At 38.7% G+C, this 20108-nt stretch overlaps 3 protein-coding genes across 9 annotated transcripts; all 3 read right to left on the reverse strand.

The window, feature by feature from the left end:
- Positions 1-2047: 2047 nt before the first annotated feature.
- On the reverse strand, positions 2048-12267 carry nmrk1 (nicotinamide riboside kinase 1). 4 transcript variants are annotated; one of them, XM_027009101.2, is made up of 9 exons: positions 12096-12267; positions 11894-11984; positions 11706-11754; positions 10857-11013; positions 10230-10301; positions 10029-10135; positions 4094-4423; positions 3832-3938; positions 2048-3619 (listed from the first exon to the last, which is right to left on the reverse strand). In XM_027009101.2, exons 1-9 carry the CDS (start codon positions 12122-12124, stop codon positions 3530-3532), a joined length of 1032 nt encoding a protein of 343 aa, XP_026864902.2. In that variant the 5' UTR covers positions 12125-12267; the 3' UTR covers positions 2048-3529. The 4 variants fall into 4 exon arrangements, with proteins under 4 accessions (XP_026864902.2, XP_026864903.2, XP_026864905.2 ...); XM_027009102.2 differs by lacking the exon at positions 12096-12267 and having other exon boundaries at positions 10857-11070; positions 11894-11914; XM_027009104.2 differs by lacking the exons at positions 2048-3619; positions 4094-4423 and adding an exon at positions 4010-4052 and having other exon boundaries at positions 3849-3938.
- A 578-nt stretch (positions 12268-12845) lies between these two features.
- On the reverse strand, positions 12846-17617 carry zgc:163143 (uncharacterized protein LOC795946 homolog). Of its 4 annotated transcripts, none has more exons than XM_027009075.2 (12): positions 17287-17617; positions 16852-17056; positions 16482-16514; positions 16163-16356; positions 15781-15874; positions 15620-15655; positions 15479-15532; positions 15071-15304; positions 14818-14924; positions 14269-14434; positions 13602-13695; positions 12846-13211 (listed from the first exon to the last, which is right to left on the reverse strand). In XM_027009075.2, the coding sequence occupies exons 1-12, from the start codon at positions 17352-17354 to the stop codon at positions 13162-13164; spliced, it is 1335 nt and encodes a 444-aa protein (XP_026864876.2). In that variant the 5' UTR covers positions 17355-17617; the 3' UTR covers positions 12846-13161. The 4 variants fall into 4 exon arrangements, with proteins under 4 accessions (XP_026864876.2, XP_026864877.2, XP_026864879.2 ...); XM_027009076.2 differs by having other exon boundaries at positions 17535-17605; XM_027009078.2 differs by lacking the exon at positions 17287-17617 and having other exon boundaries at positions 12847-13211; positions 16163-16393; positions 16852-17022.
- A 694-nt stretch (positions 17618-18311) lies between these two features.
- On the reverse strand, positions 18312-19516 carry tac4 (tachykinin precursor 4). The gene is made up of 5 exons (XM_035532487.1): positions 19337-19516; positions 19164-19260; positions 18795-18827; positions 18660-18713; positions 18312-18463 (listed from the first exon to the last, which is right to left on the reverse strand). The coding sequence occupies exons 1-5, from the start codon at positions 19445-19447 to the stop codon at positions 18426-18428; spliced, it is 333 nt and encodes a 110-aa protein (XP_035388380.1). The 5' UTR covers positions 19448-19516; the 3' UTR covers positions 18312-18425.
- Positions 19517-20108: the final 592 nt, after the last annotated feature.

Genomic DNA, 20108 nt, shown 5'->3' on the forward strand with positions numbered 1-20108 from the left:
AATAGAGGGTAAGAGTGCTTTATGGTTGCACATCTCAACCCTGTTACTGTGCAGCTACAGAGAATGAAAACAGTGCAGCCTGTGTATCATCTTTGTTTTTTCTCTTACATAACTTTATTCTATACTACTAATACTATGTAGGACACCTAAGAATATTTATTGCAAGTGATGAATGACATGACATGGTTTTATGATTGGTTTTATGTGTGGTGGATATGTTCATCTCTCACATAAGATTAAGTTCCTGCTCTAGAAATCCCCCTTGCGGTTTACGTCTCACAAAGGGACATTTCATTGTACAAACATGAACGTTTGTTTTTTGTGTCATACTCCAACCAGTATCACTCTTATCTATACTTAGTATAGACCACTTTCTTTTTAACTGTAAAATATCTTCCATGCACATTTTTTAGTGCACAATCAGGCCCAGAGACAGGATACATTAACAGTATCACCCAGAGAAGGACATGGTTGCCAGAGATTACCAAGATGCCTGTCATCTTTTTAGGATTCCATTCCTCCCTCTCAGGTTCAGAGGAAAAGACTGCGCTTGGGATCTCCAGCAGGCCAAGAGGAGACTGGGAAAAGCCACCTGTGACATTAGTCAATCTGATTGTAATACTGGCAAATGCAACTGCAACATGAATCAAACTGAACAAAAAAGATAAAAACTTTTTTTTTTTTTTACTTTAAGAGGAACATGTGGAATTATTCTTAGGATCACAAAATCTGCTCATTTGAGGTGTATTTTACAACTGTTAGAATTCCCTACAATGTGACTCCCTTTTCATGCCTGTCCTTTAACCAACAGTGCTACAACTTCCTTCACTCTCATGCTGTCTTGTGCTGTTTATTTTTGGACAGGTGCAAGGCTATGTCAAATGGTCTGGAGTTGGTGACAGATGACTGTCTCATTTCATATTATGTCTGAATATGTTGAACCTGCTATATCATTTACATATTTACACTTTCTCAACTGATTTGCCCTCAATATATATTATCATGCATCTCTGAATAAAGTGTACCTGCTTCTCAGCATCTCTGACTCTGTGCCACTCATTTGGAGAACCCCGGGGGTCCTGAGGAAGGCCCGCCAGACCAGGCAAGGCAGATGGTGGCACCAGAGGAACAGGGTTATGGAAAATAGAGAACTTTTCCTTAAACAACCTTGCTCTTTTCAATAAAGTTCTTTGCACTTGTATAAACTATTGGTGTGGAAATGGAAGTGGAAATGGAAGTGGAAATGGAAGGCTCTTCTGAACATTTTTGTTCATCCATGTCAATTTCAAAAAATATTTACAGAAATTACATTTTTGCACATGCAGACTAATAATATGTGTCACAATGATTGAATCTAAGTGATGATTTGCGTGAAATTGTTTAATGATGACATAAAAGTCACACATTACTCCAGGGCTGTCGCTGCTTGGGTCACATTCTTTTGAATAGCGTGCCAGCACCAGCCACTCTCTGAGAAAAGCTGGGTTTGTACTGGTGTCAACTTATCTTTACTGAAGAGTTCTAATAGACCGGATGTGCAACAGTGATTTTCTTGTACATTTAGCCTTAGCAGTATCAGAGTGTTCAGACAAATGTGCAGTCTTCTGAGTGTTTGCTACATTTACTGCAGTAACAAATTTAGTACATCATACATGCTTTAGGTAAATATATACATTTTTTTACAATTCATATTTATAACAACTGTGGTCCTGCATATATCAAAACAATCACTATACAAACACATGGAGATGTACATATTTACAAATGTGGATATCTTAAAGGATTATATACACTGAATATTCTTTCATAAGGATTAACACTTTTAGCCTTTAAAAACGCTTCACGTGCACATTTTTTTGTACATCACCATGGCCATCACTGTCACGGACGAGGGAGAAGCAGGATGCAGGGACGAGGCACTTTGAACATAAACATAAGTTTTATTCACAGATGAAACAAACATCTTAACACGATCAAACACCGACAACTTTGACGATACGAAACGAAACTTATATACACTCATGACAATTACACACAACAAGGCTCAGGTGCACAACACAAGAGTGCGTGGCAATACGAACACACACAGACACAGACCTGAGGGGGGAGGGGCTGTACCGTGACAATCACTGTACATCTAATATAACCACACCCAGAATTTGTTTTGCATTTCATAATTTTCATAGAATTATAAATTACAACTGCAATACAATGAAACACTAAAATATGAATGTGGGTATGTTTCTCTCCTAAAATGACAGTTGTTAATAAACATATTGTTTGTACCTGTTCAACGTTGAGCCTAATCAAAGTTACTCTGGGGTAAAGTTCTGCTGGAATCTGACTGAGGCACAGAATGGCAAACGGGACCTTCAGAAACAACTGAACGCTGCTGGAAATGCAGTGTGAGGCAGCTGAGTCAGTTTTCAAACACTATGTGTTTGTGGTAGCGAAAAAAATACACATATATACATTGCTACATTTTTAATGACAAAAGAAATAGTGAAATATGCCTTTAATACATTTTATAGGTAAACAAATACAATAGTAAGCTATTTTACTTTAATTTCCATATTCTTTACCACCCAGCATCTAGGTGAACTATGTTGTGGATGAGTGTAAACAACTTAAGTCACATCCCCAACTTCAAGTGTACTGTATTCAAGTACACAGCTATATGTACTATTTACAGCTCGCTCTCTCTCTCTCTCTCTCTCTCTTGCTCTCTCTCGCTCTCTCGCTCGCTCTCGCTCTCTCTCGCTCTCTCTCTCGCTCGCTCTCTCTCTCGCTCTCTCTCTCTATATATAGTTGTATATGCAACTATATACAACAATCCTATTGTGTGACACCCCACACTTGTGCAGTATGCATGTATACAACATTACGTTTGTACAACAAATGAGACCCTTACATGTACAGTTCATCAACTTAAGAACCTCAAGCTGTTAACTTATATGGGTGTTTCTAGCATTCATTACTGATAGTCATTCCTCCCAAAGCAGAAAACCTTGTGTCATACTTGACAGTGGCTTGCTTTGTTTCCACACTTTCTGACTGCGGAAAACTTCTACAAAAACTAAAAGAGACCACCAGAGGATCCAGATTTCTGGACATCACTCATAACCTAATGCATTGTATGTTGGCAGAGGACGTTTTAGCAGTTTGGAGAGAAAAAGCCTGGTGGAAGCCCCTTTGACTCACACTAAACAGGTGTTTTTTACTGCTGAAACATAACCTATAGAGCTAAGAATTTGACATCACTGCAGTAGAGAAAAATATTGTTTGGAGAGAGAGAGTGAGAGAGAAAGTTTACAGAAGAAAGAGTCAAATCTATAATGTTCTATTTGAGAACAGTTTTGGCCAAGCACTTCACCACTCTCAAAAGTCTCCTTCTTACCAAAGTTGCTAAATATGTTTCTGGGATTGTTCCATGATGTTCTGAGCATTTTTCTAGATGTTCATCCATGAAAAACCTTTAGTCAAAAAAACCCAAAACAAAACAACTACAGTAAAGACGAGCTTAGTCCACTCATTGAACACGGCGGCTGGTCATATCTTCATAGACTGGGTTAGAAATCCTGGATGCAGTATCTCCCCCACTCACAGACAGGGCTTTCACCTACACACAAAAACAAGCAATTGAGCTGACTCAGAATAACCACAGCCTGTCTGGAAATGCACAGCATTGTGTGTGATGTGTGAAACAAAAAGAGGAACCCATAAACAAGTGAGCATATGCTCCTTCACACTTCACATAAACCACATTCCCATATGCAAAAGCACATGCACATTTAGTTTCATAACCTTATAAAACACTGATGCTGTGTTCACCTTGCATCCCACCCACACCACCATGGCCAGGGCATACAGTAGCAGGACTGCACAAGCCATCGCTACTATCACAGTAGAGACAGGGACAGCTTTCTTAGGACAGCTCTCTGAGAAACAGAAAAGATTATGTGGAAAGAGACATTCTAAATCCAGTTTAAAACAGTGGGGTATAACTTACAGTGAATGAAGCAGGGTAGGGGGCTGCTGATTCACAGCTGATACTGCAACACAAACAGGCCAAAAGACAAAGGAGCATACTCACTATTCACAAACAGAAAAACCTGATCTCCAGCTTCTTGCAAGACGTCATAATCAATGATTCGGGTGTATATGCATGAGTACAGTCCAGAGTCTTCCAGTTGTAGGTCAGTGAGCACTATGGTTATTTTCTGCCTGTTAATGCTGATGTTCACTCTTTCTTTGTAGTCCATATTAAGAGTTATTTTCTGACTTTTGAAGTCATAGTATAACACACTGTGTTTCTGAGGGCATTTTACGACGAGATCTAAACCCATGTGATGCTCCTTCACACACTCCATGGTCAGAATTTCGCCTTCTTTCTTTATAATGCTCCCAATCTCCTCTGAAGAGACTGTGAAAGACAAGGTAAATTTAAAAAATATTTATTGCCACTTTTCTGGTATCACTAAGGTTGAGGCTTTGGCAAAAAAATAAATAAACAAACAGCTTGGATTACAATCCAATTAAGTGCACAGAGAAGAGTTATTTTTACATTAAATTAATTAATGACAAATATCTTTCAAAGTTAAAGGAAGCTCAAATGGTCAACATTTTGAGGACAAAGATCATCAACTATGAAACAGCACAAGAACCTTTATGATACATGACCCACTTGTTCTGAAATGTTACATTTCCCTTTCTGATGATTTAACATAAATTACATCACAAGGGTACAGAAGCAGTTTGTCTGCCCTTCGATCACAAGGTGCTCCCACTGTCTTACTCACAGATAAAATAAAGATCCAGCGCACCCACTGACATGTTCACAGAGTTCCCATGGAGGAAAACATATGAGGCCGGGGACCGTCACCAGACACGTTACCATTTTGCATTCAATCTATCTTACGTTTTATGTTTTGAAAAGGACAATGATGTTGTGTAGACAGAGGTTTAAACAATAAATGCAAATAGCCAACTGTTTTGGCACAGCTGTGACTCATTTGGCACAGCTGAGGGCTGCATGTTGCTGCAACCAAGGAAACCATCAACTTCTTTCTGGTTTTACTATGATTATTTACTAAAGTTTTGGCTTTGATACACACACAATAAACCATATACTCAAATAAGCACAAACTCAAGGCTACATTCTGTTGTTTTGCATGATAATTACCTTTAAACTAAACACCTGAGAAGACAGCAAAAATAAATACATAGAATTTCTGCCTCAGGATTTGAAGGACACAAACACATTAATAGATCAACAGGTCAAAATTAATGTTAATAAAGATGCAATCATTCTTAACCTGTCTCCTGTATGGGTGTAACTGCATATATTATCTAATTATTACTACAAACAGTGCATGTACAACACATTCATTTGTGTGAGGTGCTTAGGTGTGTAGAAGTCAACTGCATATTTGAGACATCCAACAGTTTGTAGCTATGTATTAATGAAGAGTGAAGTTTATTTTTAGTAAGAAGTGTAGGAAATGTTAAACTATGGTAAAGAAATAGGTATTTTTCGGTAAAGCTGAAAAAGGGGGTTTAAATGTTCTTGATGCAAAGAACCTGAAGCTAGTTACCAGAATATGCTTTGAAGGCACATGCGGTCATCAAATAAATCTACAGATATCTAAAGGCAACAGTCTTCAAGCATGAAAGTGTATGTGCTAAATCTGAACACAGAAGAATGTATTTTTTTCCTCTTCACAAAAACCAACAGTATTAAGTTGTGAATGGCCAACTTGCCTGAAGTAGAAACACAGTAAAGCAGACATGCGGGTAAAGCCAGTGTGATGTTGCTCTCACCTGTCCTTGGAAAGCGGCTGCAAGCAGCCAGGAGAGCAACCGTGATCCACAGGCTTACAGGCAGTGCTTGCATCTCAGCAGCAGCAGCAAAACTGTCCTGTGTTGTGTGCAATTCAGCTTCATGAGCAGGAAGCAACTAAAACAGTCACATTTCAAGGGACCTCCCCCTTGTTTCTAAAGTCCTGGCAATGCGATTTTTATTTTTGGACAAAAGAAAATGCCAACACATTAGAGGAATGTCACCCTTTATTTCTTGGCTTCCACAGTGACCCTCCAGAGAATAATGAGAACAGCTGAGAAGATCATTGGGGTCTCTCTTCCCTCCATCACGAACATCTACACAACACGCTGCATCCGGAAAGCCACCAACATTGTGAAAGACCCCACACACCCCTCACATGAACTGTTCACCCTTTTGCCATCTAGAAGAAGCTACTGCAGCATCCAGTCCCACACCTCCAGACAGCTTCTTCCCAGAAGCCATTAGACTCCTGAACTCTGGTTAACTCCAATCCCAATTCAGATTCCAAAAACGGGCACTTTTATATACATACACACATGCTTATACATAGTCACACACACTCCCACACACACATACGTACATACATACATACATATCCATACACACACTCACACATTGTTTTGCATCGGACTAGTGCTGAAGTCAAACTTCACACAAATAAACTATGCACTCCTGTTGCAGTCTTGCACATTATCCGACTTGCTGCTAGAGTACTGTACTAAACCAGCACTGTACTGTGAACTGTTCTGGCTGCTACCAGTGACTGCCATGTTCAGTATAGCATGTCACTGACTCCTATGCACAACTCACTTTACATATTGCTAGTACTGTGTACTGGACTAAATAACTGCACTGTCTACTCATTTTGTATTTGTCCTGTCCTGTATTTATTATTGTTTATTTAATGTTTATAACATTTGCACTATATCGAACTGTTTGCACTTGTGTAGCATGTTGTCTGTTGCACTGTTGTTTTGTGTTGCACCATGGTCCTGGAGGAACATTGTCTCGTTTTTGTTGTGTACTATATAGCTGAAATGACAATAAAACCTCTTTGAACTTGAACTTGAAGGAAGGGCATACACTGAGCTTGAGAGAGCAAATGTTCTTTAACTAAACTGAGTCGCATGCCCACCCAGCTTGAGGCAACCCCCCCCCCCCCATTACTTCCTGTTTCTGCAGGCTAGTAGACAAGGTTTGTCTGCTGCTGAGTAAGTAGTTTTGCAGTTGCTTCATGAACATAAATGTCTATATGAACTTTCACACTTTTAAAATGTTTTATGTTTGCATGCAACATAAACTGCTTCTGTAATCAATCCTTTATATTGTACTTTACACTGAGCTCAACAGATAAGTCATGGTGAAAATTATACATTAATCATGTAGTCGGGTTACCAATTCTTGATAAATGTTTAGTCAAGCAAGCCTCAATAAACTATATGAACCTGTTAACATATCTATGGTGTCAAAACAAACAAAAATGAATATTTTGACCCACTAATCCAATATTTGTAGGAAGCTTTGTAGATTCTGTTGTGAAATAATAAGCATTTAGTCCCAAGCACCACTTTTTTATCCCAAGCAAACAAACAGTCTTTTTTATTTGTCTGACATTTTTAGTAGCACAAATATATAGTTTTTTTTTCCCTTTGTATTTACCCTTAGAGTCAGTAGCCACATACCAACATGGGCATTCAAGAGTTGGCTATAAGAGAACAGAAACCTGGCAACATAAGCCAGACAGTCAGATCAACAATGTAAATATGGCCACGACATCTGCAGCTGGTTACAACATAGTGAACACATTTGAAGAAAAGCCCCAGAACCGACATTGCAATTACATACCATCTCATGAGAACCAAGATCTAGAACTCAAAAATGATAAGGGATACCACATCCTATCCCATTAACATATATGATGTAATGGCTAAACATGCTTTACAGCCATTAATGGAGGTAAGCTGCCTAGTACCCTGCTTTGTAAAAGCCTGGTGAATTGATGATCAGATCTGAGTTGCAAGTAGGTTGCAGATCTTGTAGTCAGATATCCATTTGAAAGGACATATGAAAATATGCTACTTTAGATTAACAAGTGACACTTTATTTTCTTAAAGCTGACGCAAACGATGTTAGGGGTCAAATTGTAATTACAATATTCTATATAATAGATGTCTTTATTCCTATAAGACAGTGTTTGTAGATTTCTTTTAGGATTCAATAGTTATTCTGTGTACTCATAAAGGCATTTAACTGTTTCACTGTTGTAATTAACATCTGATTCCAAGTATGCATAACACTAGTAAGGAAGCATCAGTCTCCTGCCTGCACTCATTTGCAAACTATACATAATTTATTGTCCTTTAGTTCCTCTTTGCTTCATAAACAAAAAAGAACAATTGTGGACATTTCAGTGTTTTCAGGGAGATTACACAGTCTCAGTCGGAAACCGGATTGGAACGCATTTGCAACATTGGCTTATATACAACTGTCAAACACATCTGAACGATCCCCATTTAAAATGCATTCAGAAGTCCCCATTCTGTACACATTAACACATCAAAGTTATGCAATGGAATACTGTGGCAAAGAAGCAAAGAAGCAAGAAGGGGAGTTGAGTTAGGTCAGAAATTAAAAATTGCCTTTTGCAAAAACGTAATGGAAGCTATATTTCAGAAAGCAATTTGGTAGATGTAAATCAGTGGGGAAAAAAAGAGGTAAGTCAAGGAAACATGCTGCTTATTTTAAATTAGTATATGGAGATTTTTTGTTTAAATATAGGCAGCATAATATTGTTTGGAATAAGTCCCCAAATAAAATGATATATAAAACAATACAAGACTGTGATTTCGGGGGAATAGTCAGTTATAAGGGTCTGACGGTGACAGAATGTGAAACCTGTGTTAAAAATGTAGAGTCTAAAAGTATCTCGGAAAATGCTCGAGATACTGCATGGCTTATATCTGTTGGAAGACTGGCTGTACGATATATTGTCAAATGGAGTTGATCTGTTACAACTAAGGAATGTCTGATGCATAATTGCATAGCTGATGAAACGATAGAACATTTATTACTGCAGTGCACAAGGACTATTGAAATTTGGGAGAAAATGGAATGTATTGGGTTTAAATGGGGTCATAACAGGAAAAGTATTATGTATGGAGTGTTTAATGAGAATCTGACTGAGAATGTGAAAGACTTTTGCTGGATGATTGTGTGATAAATTCGAAGATTTGGAAAACACGATGCAAGATGATTATTGAGCAATGTATAATACCTGCAGAAACAGTGTTTAAACAGATTGTGTGCGAGTTAAAAAGGTTGAAGACGATTGATATGAGAGGAAAAAAGAAATTTCCCTGGACTCTTTTGGACATATAAATGGATGATGTATACCTAATTTACAGATGTAAATTGTATTGTTAATTGTTAATGTATAGAGTGAAGGTAGTCTGGGTCCTCCGGTGGATATTGTTTGTGAGGTTTTTTGTGATGGAGTGTTTGTATTGAATTGAATTGAATTGAATTGAATTTTCTTAATAAAGTCAATTTAAAAATGGCAAAGAAGCAACAGAAATGAACGCTCACTCAGAAAGGAATTAACAAACCCACTGTAATGAAGCTGTTCTAAAGCTTAGTGTGTAAACACTGGCCCTCAGAGCTGAGCAAAAGTCATGAGACTTGCCAGAAAACATGAGTAGATGGATGATGGAACAAAGCTCATTCATGCATCACTTCTATAAAAAAAAAAAAAAAAAAGTAGATGCTCAAATAGCCATAGGGTCCAACTACTCAAGAAAGCAGCAAAAGATAACCTTAAACAAAGTAGATGACTCATGGAGTAACTCCTCAATTCTGCAAAGATTCAAGCATCAGCTGGATGTCTTTATAAACAGTGGTGAGCAACACCTCTCTCTTCTGAGTACCATCTAAGAACACTAAATCAAGAGCAAAAACACAATGGAGAATGTCTTCAGAATGGTCTTCGGAACAGTTTTACATTTTGAATTGGTGTTCATTTTTTATTTATTTATATGTCTAGGTTGTTTTAGAGTAATAAAAAATCTTCTCCAGTGACCTCAGCATCACTTGATGGTGAGGGTCTGCTGACCACTGATCTATAATTATATCCATCTTTGTTTTAGATCTGCACTTATAGGATAAAAGCCCATGGGGGTTTAATACTGACCAATGTCATGCACCATGTCCTCCATTTTTTTTCTGTTTTTAAGGTACATGGGCCAAACATGCCCATCGAAGTAACCAATGGGATCTTGGGGCATATATACCCTTGAGCTGTTGATAGAAGCCACATAACAATGACCAATGACTTGCATAATAAAATGTGAGATGAGAACGAACCATTTCAGTCACTATACCTTCCCCTCACCTTCTCCTCAGCTTACATGTCTCATATGGTATTTGCAAGAAGTATCTCTTGTCAAATAACATGTTCAAGGGCCTGGAAAAAGAAGACATTGAAATTGAATAACTTATTACTGTAGTTTAATAGGCTCATCATGGTTTATGACAATGTAAAGTGGAGCATGGTGGTAGCTTGCACAGAACCAGGTCACGTCCTGTTTACATTAGTGTAAAATCAACCCTAAACACAATGCTTGTTCCCTGACTGAGGTTAAAGTTTTAGATAATGGCATTTACAAGGAAAACTGATCATGTTCATGAATCCCTTATGATGCAGGAACAAACAGCCAACGTCCTACTTTAATATTCTATTGAAGCACCTTCTGTTTTTAAATAGACTATGTTTTGAATTGCTACAGGAACACACATTTACAGCATTTAGCTGACGCTTTTATCCAAAGCGACTTACAATTATGACTGAGTACAACTTGAGCAATTGAGGGCCTTGCTCAAGGGCCCCAACAGTGGCAACTTGGAAGTCGTGAGGCTTGAACCAGCAACCTTCCAATTACAAGTCAAGTACCTTAACCACTAAGTTACTATTGCCCATTATCATACACAAGGTGAGAAACGGAGAGAAAGGGTTAATTACCCATAATTAAAGATGAGAAAGCCTTCCACTATAAGAAAAAATACTTTAGTCCCTTCTGATGTGAAGCACTTTGCTTTAGGCAGCATGAAGTCCTGAGGATCTTGTTGCCAAGAACAGATTTCACTCATCATCCTGTCCATATGTAGGGCATCCAGCGCTGCACATGAGTGACACCCAGCAAAGTGTTTCAGGGTATTAAGAAAACCATGTCAGTCTGCAGACGTCAAGGGAGGTCATTTACAGTTTTTCCCCTTACCTCAAATGTAGTAAGTCAACCAAGATATGTTTGGTAACCGACAGAATGTCTGAAGAAGTTTGAAGGTCAAATGGAAAAAAAATGTTTTGATGACAAACCTGAGGTTGAACTGAACTTCAACATCTGACATTCAGCTGGTTTGACTACTGCACTTGCTTATCTTATCATTGGTCTATGACATGTCAGTGCTGTGAATTCTATGTATCTATGTTACAATAAGTCACACTGCATCTCAAAGCACATCAGCAAGTCTGCATGAAATAACCAGATACAATTTATAGTAAATGTGTGAAGATTTGTGCATGGAGTTTTGGAAAATTAGAGTTCTGTTATCAAACTAGTAAAGGAAAAATTTGTTACCAAACATGTCTTTGCTGACTAACTACATTTAGGGTATGTAGAAAAGTGTGCAAATTTAATCTTGTGCTGAAATATCCATTTAATATTCCAACAACAAATACACTTGGCTTGACCTTGTGAACATGCAAAAGAATTAAGGCATTGCATTATGTGCGTAGTTTTAAGGAGGAAAGCATTTTATGTCTTTCTCATAACTCGGGTATTTGGCAAAACATAAAGAAAGGAGTTCTTACTGTCATATTGCTTAAAACCACGGCTGTCAGTTAGGACCACAGAGTCGTCCTGGAAGTGAGCAGAGTTGGTAAAAGTGTAGAAAACGTTTTCTGGCTTCACATCAATAACAGCAATACATCTGGTGCTAAATTTATTTTCGAATATCGTTACGGTTTTTTATAAAGACACAGAAAAGAAAAGTGCTTACTTTGAAGAAAGAATCTTGAGAAATAATACAACTGTTGGGGAGAATTCCCTGAAGACTTCTGCTCAGCGTGCTTTTGCCCCCATTTGTTACTCTGCAACAAAAACATCACTGAGTGAGACGGTTCCTCTCCAGTAGACGTGTCCATGCCAAGGGAACATCAAAGATGGATCAGGTACATATAAGGAGCTTAAAAGATACTTACCCCCCAATTCCAATAATAAACCTTTTCATGATCAGACGCTGACTGAAATATCGGAGGCTACTTTTAGTTACAAGTCTGTTTTTGAAATAAAAATCTTTTCCTTGCAGACTTCACGAGGGAAAGACTCCTGGATTGTGCTCCTCATATTTGGACCCAAATGGGAGCACTGGCGGGGGACTGGGAGTGTCTTGTTCGTCGACTGTCCCGCTTATTTATATAGGCTATAGCGCCATCTTGGTGGCGGTGTAGTGATAGTGTATGGCGATAGTGCATGGCATACTCAGTTGTATTAAATCGCACTGCGTTGCTAAATTAATCAATCTGGCGATACTGGTTTCCGCCTTTGCTTTAAACCCAGTCTACAGTAGGCTATTGGTCACGTTTCCATGAAAACAAATTTTCAGCCTTTTGTTTGTCGATATAAGCTGCGTTTGTTAGGTTTTGATTTTACCAAAGTTTTCCGTTTACTTTGACTATATCGACGAACAATTTAAACGCTAAAGTCATCTTCGTAAATCCAAATCACTTGAATGGAAACGCAGCCACTGAAAATGTAATGTGACCCACACTGACCCCAGAACTACTTCATAGCGAAGCCGGGACATGAGCACTTGGCCCTCTCGGGCGGACCACCTTTAGCCAATATAAAACATTCATGTTTTATTCAGAACTCATTCTAGACTGATGCGATAAAACCTGCCTAACCAACTATTCTGTGTAGCCTATTTCCAAATACTATATTATTATACTAAATATCGCTAGTGCTTTTTGTGTAACCTAAAAGACATCATCATCGTTCATGCAACTAAATGAGTTACTTTTGTCTTGGAATAGTGTTATTTATTGGAACATAAAGCATTTTTAAATAACAAAACATTAATTCAAACAAGTACAAGGGAAACATTTGAATCGATTTCTTAACGCATATAAATTGTTATATCGAAGCCAAAAAAAAAAAACAGTAATAAAAAGGATTTTAGAAGAAATTCACATCTTCACACGTTCTGTACAGTGAGACTTTAAGAGAACGAAACCTGAGTCGGTGCTTTCACTTTTTTTGTGACATTCACGTGTTTGCGACTTGGAGATCTCCTTCCTGGCAGCTCCTCTGCTTTCCTGCAAGGCCAACCATGACGTCACGATCCCAAACCAGGTAGCACACCACATCAAGCTGCACTGGAACTGTCAACTTCAGATTGTTTTATCAACTTTCCTTACAGTTAAGAGATGTATTAAAAGCAGTAAATAATAATAAATCCAAAACCGAATACTGTAATACACTGTTAAATGCCATTTACCTTTATCTTTAAATCACTTAGACAAGATGAAATGTTGGTGTTGCTCAAGCAAAAATTTAAAATCTCATGTATGACAATAGCTGTTAAAAACTCAAACCAGTTATACTTTAATTAAAAGATTGTCTTCAAAGAAACATTATTGTCTAAACAAGCAGAAACGGTGCCTATGAGGTAAAGGTGGTGTTCAGTGCAGCAGTGATCCTCTTACTGTAAGGGCTGGGGTTAGTTTGTGTGTTGTTGCCTTTGCTGCCTTCACTGGATACAATCACAAAGGAACTCAGGCAGATGTCAGAGACAATGTACTGGAGGTGTCATTCAGAGAGCAAACACAGTCACAAAAAAAAAAGACACACAAGCAAAAACCCAACAACTACTGTAAAATGAACCACACATACTGCATATCAAGCCATCTGTCTCAAATACAAGATGCATTTTTTTTTTATTCCTATACAATTCAATTCAATTTTTTTTTACTGACAAACAGCTACACTGCTGTAGCTGACACACTCATACCGAGCAACCATGTCACTACCATTTCAGTGCTGTTGTGTAAGGAAAGCTTTTGCACTCAAACTTCCATGGTACTATGGTCAGGATCTGACCAGTGATGACCAGGAAATGGTACATGGCAAATGCTGCCATCTGTAACTGTACCTAAAAAAACATTAATCTAGTGACGTGACCAGTAAATGTAGGTGCAAAGTGGGTGCACAGCTGCATAGCTATTTCTGTTTTTACAAAGCTTCTATATTATTCCAAATAATAATTGGGCGAGTGAAGACAAAATAAGAAGTTGCCTTGTATTTGGTTTGCCCGTGTTTGAAACTGGTGAGACAGACTGACAGGGTGGAAGTAGCTGCCCTGCACTTACTTACTGGCACTTCCCTGGGGGAGGAGAAGACCGCAGGGCTGGTGGAAAACATGACAGCAAAGGGCCTCCTCCTGGTGGTGGGGTGCTCCGTGCAACACAGACGCAGAGAAGCAGCGGGCAGGTGGATGTGCCAGGTGTCTGGATACTCCGTCACCAGCTCAGATGCCATCCTGTCCCAGCATCCGCAAAAAATGTACAGTGCACTGAAGGCCATGACACAGAAGATACCAAAGCCCGGCCCTTCGTTAGGCTGCCCTTCTATGTGCGGCTGATGCAAACAAACTAACGGAAAGATAGGAAAGACCACCTCCTTGTAGAGAATGATCCTTGGTTAATACAAACTGATTATGTTTTCATTTGCATTTGTTAATTATAGATGCCAGGAGCCCACAGAAACCTTTCCAAGGCAGTTCATCCTTTACATGTGTTCTTAAAAAATTGCCTACACCAGCTTTAGCAAACTGTCTCAAATAAATGAATTTATTTTGTCACAAATACATGCCGTAAGTTAGTATGAAAAAGGATTTGCTTCAGTGCAGGGTATGTCACTTACTTACTGAGGAGGGACTCGGTCACCAAGTCCAAGTATCCAGTCTGACGGTGGTGTATGATCAGGGAGCTTGTGTTTATGTTTAGGTGTTTTTTCAGATCTCGATTAATCTGACACAAAAGCATAGCAGTATGTAATAAGACTCACATGATACGCACATCGTTTCTTGTTCGCTGTGAATCAAGTAAAAACATTTCAAAGCAAGACAAATAACTCTACTACCTAAAGATCCAAAAAAAATTAAAAGGTTTCTTACATCTAGGAGGAGTCGTTTGGAAAGTCTGGAGAGGACTGCTAGAGGGTATCCCAACTGAAGAATGACCTCTGCCAGACACGTTGCAGCATTTTGGATCATGCTATTTGTCAGAGGGAACGCTTCAACCCATTTGGAGTAATAATCGGTGAGAGTCATGATGTGTATATGCCCGTCTGCTGTCATGGGAAACGGTCCCCTCACATCAAGCCCAAGCCATTCCCACCTCTCCTTAACCTAAGAAAAAGGATTCCAGTTATGTTTCATTACAGAGACAGATCATTCCATACAATGTTTAATGCTGACCATTAAACCGTTTGACTTTTATTTAAACAAAAAAATGTATAAAAGACTTTTATAAAAATGTACTGTTTTTGGCCTAATTCTAAAAACTTCTAAAAATAGACCTACCTCAATAATATTGGGCTTTGTTTGTCCTGAGACTCCATAAACTGTGCGTGGCATCTGTATTACAGGGAATGATTAGTAAATAAACATATTACACTTGCAATAAAACATTTAACACATTATGTCTCCTGTAAAGTGACTTACAATATTTAATTCAGCATCTCCATCCCAATGAAAGCTCTGAAATATAGAAGTGCAACAAAATAGTAGCATTATGATTGTCTTCAACTTTATTTGAACATAAAATACATAACTACACATAACCAATGCACATAAGCCTACTGCAAAAAATACAATTAGATTACCCTGGGCAAACAGTAGGCACTGTGAAAGAAACTTGGTATGGTCATGCTTCTTTCAAGCGACTCATCTTCTAAGATTTTCCATGAAGGAAATGGCCTGTTTGGGAAGTGAGAATAAACATAGTTTGGCTGATCAGTGGCATAAAAAAATCAGACTAAATGAGACAAAATGTACGTATGACAAAATGTAAATGTTTTAGAGAAGAAATTAACATTTTCTTCATGGCCAAATCAAGTGAATTGTAGCCTAAGATCTGGCACTGTGAGCTTAACTACTATGTAATTATAACATGCTGCATGCATAGAATGTACATAGTAGAGGTTACACACAAACGGTACACAGTTATTAGGCCTAAAATCCTCACTAGTCTGTAAATGTACAGACCTCTTGTCAGGTTTCACCAGGCTCTGACAGGCAGCAAGCTGTGGCAGTGCCATTTCTTTTTCCACACTGAACTCTGGATTGCTGTGAGGGTTGGACTCTTCTGACCCCTGTGCAGTGCTACGCCTGGCTGGTGCAGGGATGCAGTGTGGTGATCTTCTCGGCGGGAGAGACTGGATTGACGCTTCTATGGGGTGCTTTTTTTGCATCGAAGTGAAGTAGGAAATTTGATCTCTATTAAGTCAGAGGTTTGTTATGATGTGACAGATATCATTCAATACACATGTGGACAACAGACATAAACAACTATATTACAACTCACCGATGCCCTTCTACTTCTGGGGTCAATATTTCTCTGAAAAAAACAAAAAAAGCATATAGTTCATGCAAAGTCGTTGTACCAAATGACGATGCAACTCCGCATAGACCATTGATTTAACTTTTAATTAGCAACCCTGTGAGAGAACATGTGAGCACGCCAGTCATGTCTTACAAAACACATTATACCTATCTGGCCACAGGCAGACTCCTGCATGCTGATTGGTCCAGCCCGTAGCAGACAAAACAGGACATTTATTCAAATGCTCTACAGTTCATATATAGTACCGTCTTTTTTGCAGACTGGACCAGAGCATTTTATATCCTTACAATAAACACTTCCTTCCTCAAAACATACAGTATGCGTGGCTGACCTTGCGGTTCTGCAGATGAGCAGGAAAAGAGAAAATAGTGGGGACTGCCCAGGAATGAAGTCGCCTTCTTGGGCCATCAATAAGGCTGTAACATTTTTTCTCAAAGTGGCTAGAGCAGATTCTGCTATGTGGCGCTGGTGTCCAGTTTTTCCATCTCATATTCTTCAGCCATTTTTTACGCAACTCCGTATCTTTTCTTGGGAAGCTATGTATAAACCGACAGACATATAGATATCCAGACAGACAGACAGATCGACAGACAAACAATAGAGTTAAAACATGATACTGAAACACGTTCCTTGCTCAGACTAAGACTGAAACACATAGCGTAGCTTTACATAGCTAGCCAGCCGAGCAGGATACTTCAGTCAATGTTCGCACTGAAAGATAACGTAAAAACAAATTTCAGTTAATGGAATCGGATCCACAAGCTACCTGTGAAATGCAAGGCTCTTGTCCTTTGTGTTATTTTTACAATTATACGCACAGCAATAAAATACCATTATGTATCACCACCAGTCGTTAACGTGACTGATTTCAAAGCAAGGAAGCAAGCTAGCTATATTGCACAGTACGTCAAGGCACTCAGGTTAAAATGCCAACAACACACGGCACAAAGCTCCTCTGAATTTATCCCGAGGCTCACGACAATGTTTCAATCTTTTACTTAAAAAGCTTTTTACCAGAGAGCTAGACTAGCGAACTGCTAGTTGTACTTTAACCGAACAAAGTTCTGCAGAGAGCAACACAGTCGCGTATAATTTACGTAACCAAAGCCTTGCACGGCGTGTTTTCCAATCAGCTGCCGTATTCTCGTTATCCAATCAGTTGCCTTATTCTATTTTCTTGCCCGAGACCGAGGCAATGCAGCCTGATGAAAGAAACCGTCTAGGTGCACTCTGATCAGCCCGCTTTAGTTCGAGACAACGAGTTAGCGATCGATAGTTGAGAAGACTATTTAAATAAAATATAGCAGAGTAAAGCAGCGTAAAAAGCTCGAGGTTACGCTCTTTTTGCCAGCAAAATATTGCCTCTTTTAAAGTAGGCATGGTGGTTGCAAGAGGAGGATGGTAGCCTAACTCTAATCTAACAATTAAAACATCTCTCACTGATATAGGCTATTATACTGTAATAGTTTACAAGCTCCCATCTGTTCCAAAATGAGAAATCAGAAAACAAGCTGTCAACGTGTGTTTATTTGTCAGTTCGTTTATAATAACAGTGATTAAATGCAATATTTATTATAATGCATTATGAATTAGTGACTCGAATGAGTCTGAGTACCAGATCATTTCATTTCAGTTAGGCTAGCTATTCCTTTTAAAGGTAAATCTGCTCAAATAAATAAAATGAAGTCTACATTGTTGTAAATATTGTAGCTACTCTATGAAGATGGTGACTTCCCTTTTTTCCGAGGCATAAATAACGTGGAGCCACACAAAATATAGTGTTTACAAAAATGAAGGTTTATTGAAAGCTGATTATGTGGTGACTTGTGTGTACGTTGTGCCACAGACATTGCTTTATTTCTTTCTTCTATATGTGTTAAATTGTGTCTTCAGTGATTTGCTTAGTTAGTATAACTGTGGCTTGTCCAGTTCCTCTTCAAAATCTGTGAACAAAGAAAAATGCCTTTAACTTGAGTTTTTACATTCTACATTTCTGGACTAGTTAAGACTATATTTTACCAAGACATTTAAAGAGTATACACTGAGTTTTAGAAGCTACTCCACGTGGAATAACTGAGCCTGCAGACTTGAGCTAAAGATTGTCTTTTGATGAGATGCAATCAGAGAAATGCATTTTACCGCCACTTGAAGATCTTCTTCCCATTAGTCCAACAAACATCTCTCCTTTGTTTCCTGGCAATAAAAAAAGCACGTGCTACACATGAACAAAGAGAAGGTGTTAAAAGTACACATATGAGAGAGAATGTACCTTACTTTTTCGACCCAGTCGCAGGGGATGAGAGATTTCTGAGGGAAGGAGACATATTCATTAGAATGTGTACAGATATCCGATACCTTAGAGCACAGGACCAGGCGACCCCTTCTACTGCACAATTTATGTCTGATCTAACACTGACTGAGACCGACCGTATTTTTTTATAACCTTGGACAGAATAAGTTCACATTTCAATTAAGTTGAGTAGTTGTTCACTTAAAAACTTGACAGAAAGACTTGTTGGTATAGAAAAATTCATTTTTTTCAAAGTGCGTTAGTTATCTTTCTTAAACGAAATATTAATATAGTTTAGTAAAATCTAATGGAATATAAAGACGTGTGAAAGTGCATAAATAGAAATCAATTACCTGAGTTTCGACCCATTAATCCGTGAAATTGCTGGGATTTGGAGCGCTTCATTAGGTCAGCGAAGCGTAGAGTTAAATCAATTTCTGCCGGATCGTCCTGAAAAGATAAATGCTGTAAGTTTTGACAATTAATTTGTGAGTTATAGTAAACTAACTCAAAGGAATGCGCTTACCTGCCAGTTTTCCACGGACAAGATGTCCCTATCTTCACCGAGGCTCGATGCATCACTGTACACCTGCGTATAAAGAGCAACAGCCAGAACAGAAATTTTTAAAATCTCCATTGGTTAATTAAAACTGAAAGCTGTGCCGAACGTAACCGATCTGCAATTTATTTCATCCAGTCTTCCGGATTGTCTTGTAGGACGGTAGAAAAAGTGCCGAATTCAAACTGATACCACATCTCTGATCACATTTATACACCAATACCTGCAATGCCCCGCCCATCCTTATTACTACAGAATCCATTCATTTCAGCCATGATTTGATGTCTGATTCGTTTCCTGTGATAATTACCTCTACAAATATCTAGCTCTGTATTTTCCGTTTGAGTGTGTTACGACTTACTTTCCCACATCACTGTGATGTCTTCACAGAACAGAGCATGCTTGTCTCCATTTTAGTAAATCACAATTTACCGCGACCGTTCTATTGTGAACGTTCAGTTGCATGTGTGTAGTTTCTTGCAGAATCAAGCTCACATCATGCCATAGTCTATCCACAGCCCTCTGCGAGAGCCTAAACTATTTAAGTTATGTTGTCCTCTTCAGATATTGGGCTCTACAGATGATGTGGTGATATTAGAATACCCCTGCGCCCTGCACAGTTCCATGCTCACTGAATAGTTGCTCAGAGAGAGAGAAGAGGTCAGCCAACAGGTGATTTTCAGTCTGGAGAACTGCACACAGTTGTAATCTAAGAGGCCTGATAGTCATGTTCAGAAGG

This window comes from Electrophorus electricus, chromosome 1, assembly GCF_013358815.1.
Source record: "Electrophorus electricus isolate fEleEle1 chromosome 1, fEleEle1.pri, whole genome shotgun sequence".
NCBI classification, from domain to species: domain Eukaryota; kingdom Metazoa; phylum Chordata; class Actinopteri; order Gymnotiformes; family Gymnotidae; genus Electrophorus; species Electrophorus electricus.

What these genes read in the sequence shown, in the direction of transcription:
- nmrk1 (XM_027009101.2), bottom strand. Translation starts at nt 12,124, where the DNA reads ATGAAAAGGTTTATTATTGGAATTGGGGG. An exon ending in ACATGTAAGCTGAGGAGAAG is followed by an intron (nt 10,136 to 10,229) that starts GTGAGGGGAAGG and finishes TTCTATCAACAG; the next exon opens with CTCAAGGGTATATATGCCCC. An exon ending in GGACATGGTGCATGACATTG is followed by an intron (nt 4,424 to 10,028) that starts GTCAGTATTAAA and finishes TGTCTTTCACAG; the next exon opens with TCTCTTCAGAGGAGATTGGG.
- tac4 (XM_035532487.1), bottom strand. Translation starts at nt 19,447, where the DNA reads ATGGAGATTTTAAAAATTTCTGTTCTGGCTGTTGCTCTTTATACGCAG. An exon ending in TGTCCGTGGAAAACTGGCAG is followed by an intron (nt 19,261 to 19,336) that starts GTAAGCGCATTC and finishes TTATCTTTTCAG; the next exon opens with GACGATCCGGCAGAAATTGA. An exon ending in AAGAAGATCTTCAAGTGGCG is followed by an intron (nt 18,464 to 18,659) that starts GTAAAATGCATT and finishes CTTTGTTCACAG; the next exon opens with ATTTTGAAGAGGAACTGGAC.
- zgc:163143 (XM_027009075.2), bottom strand. Translation starts at nt 17,354, where the DNA reads ATGGTATTTTATTGCTGTGCGTATAATTGTAAAAATAACACAAAGGAC. An exon ending in CCAGAAGTAGAAGGGCATCG is followed by an intron (nt 16,357 to 16,481) that starts GTGAGTTGTAAT and finishes ATGCAAAAAAAG; the next exon opens with CACCCCATAGAAGCGTCAAT. An exon ending in CAAAGCCCAATATTATTGAG is followed by an intron (nt 15,305 to 15,478) that starts GTAGGTCTATTT and finishes CCTTTTTCTTAG; the next exon opens with GTTAAGGAGAGGTGGGAATG.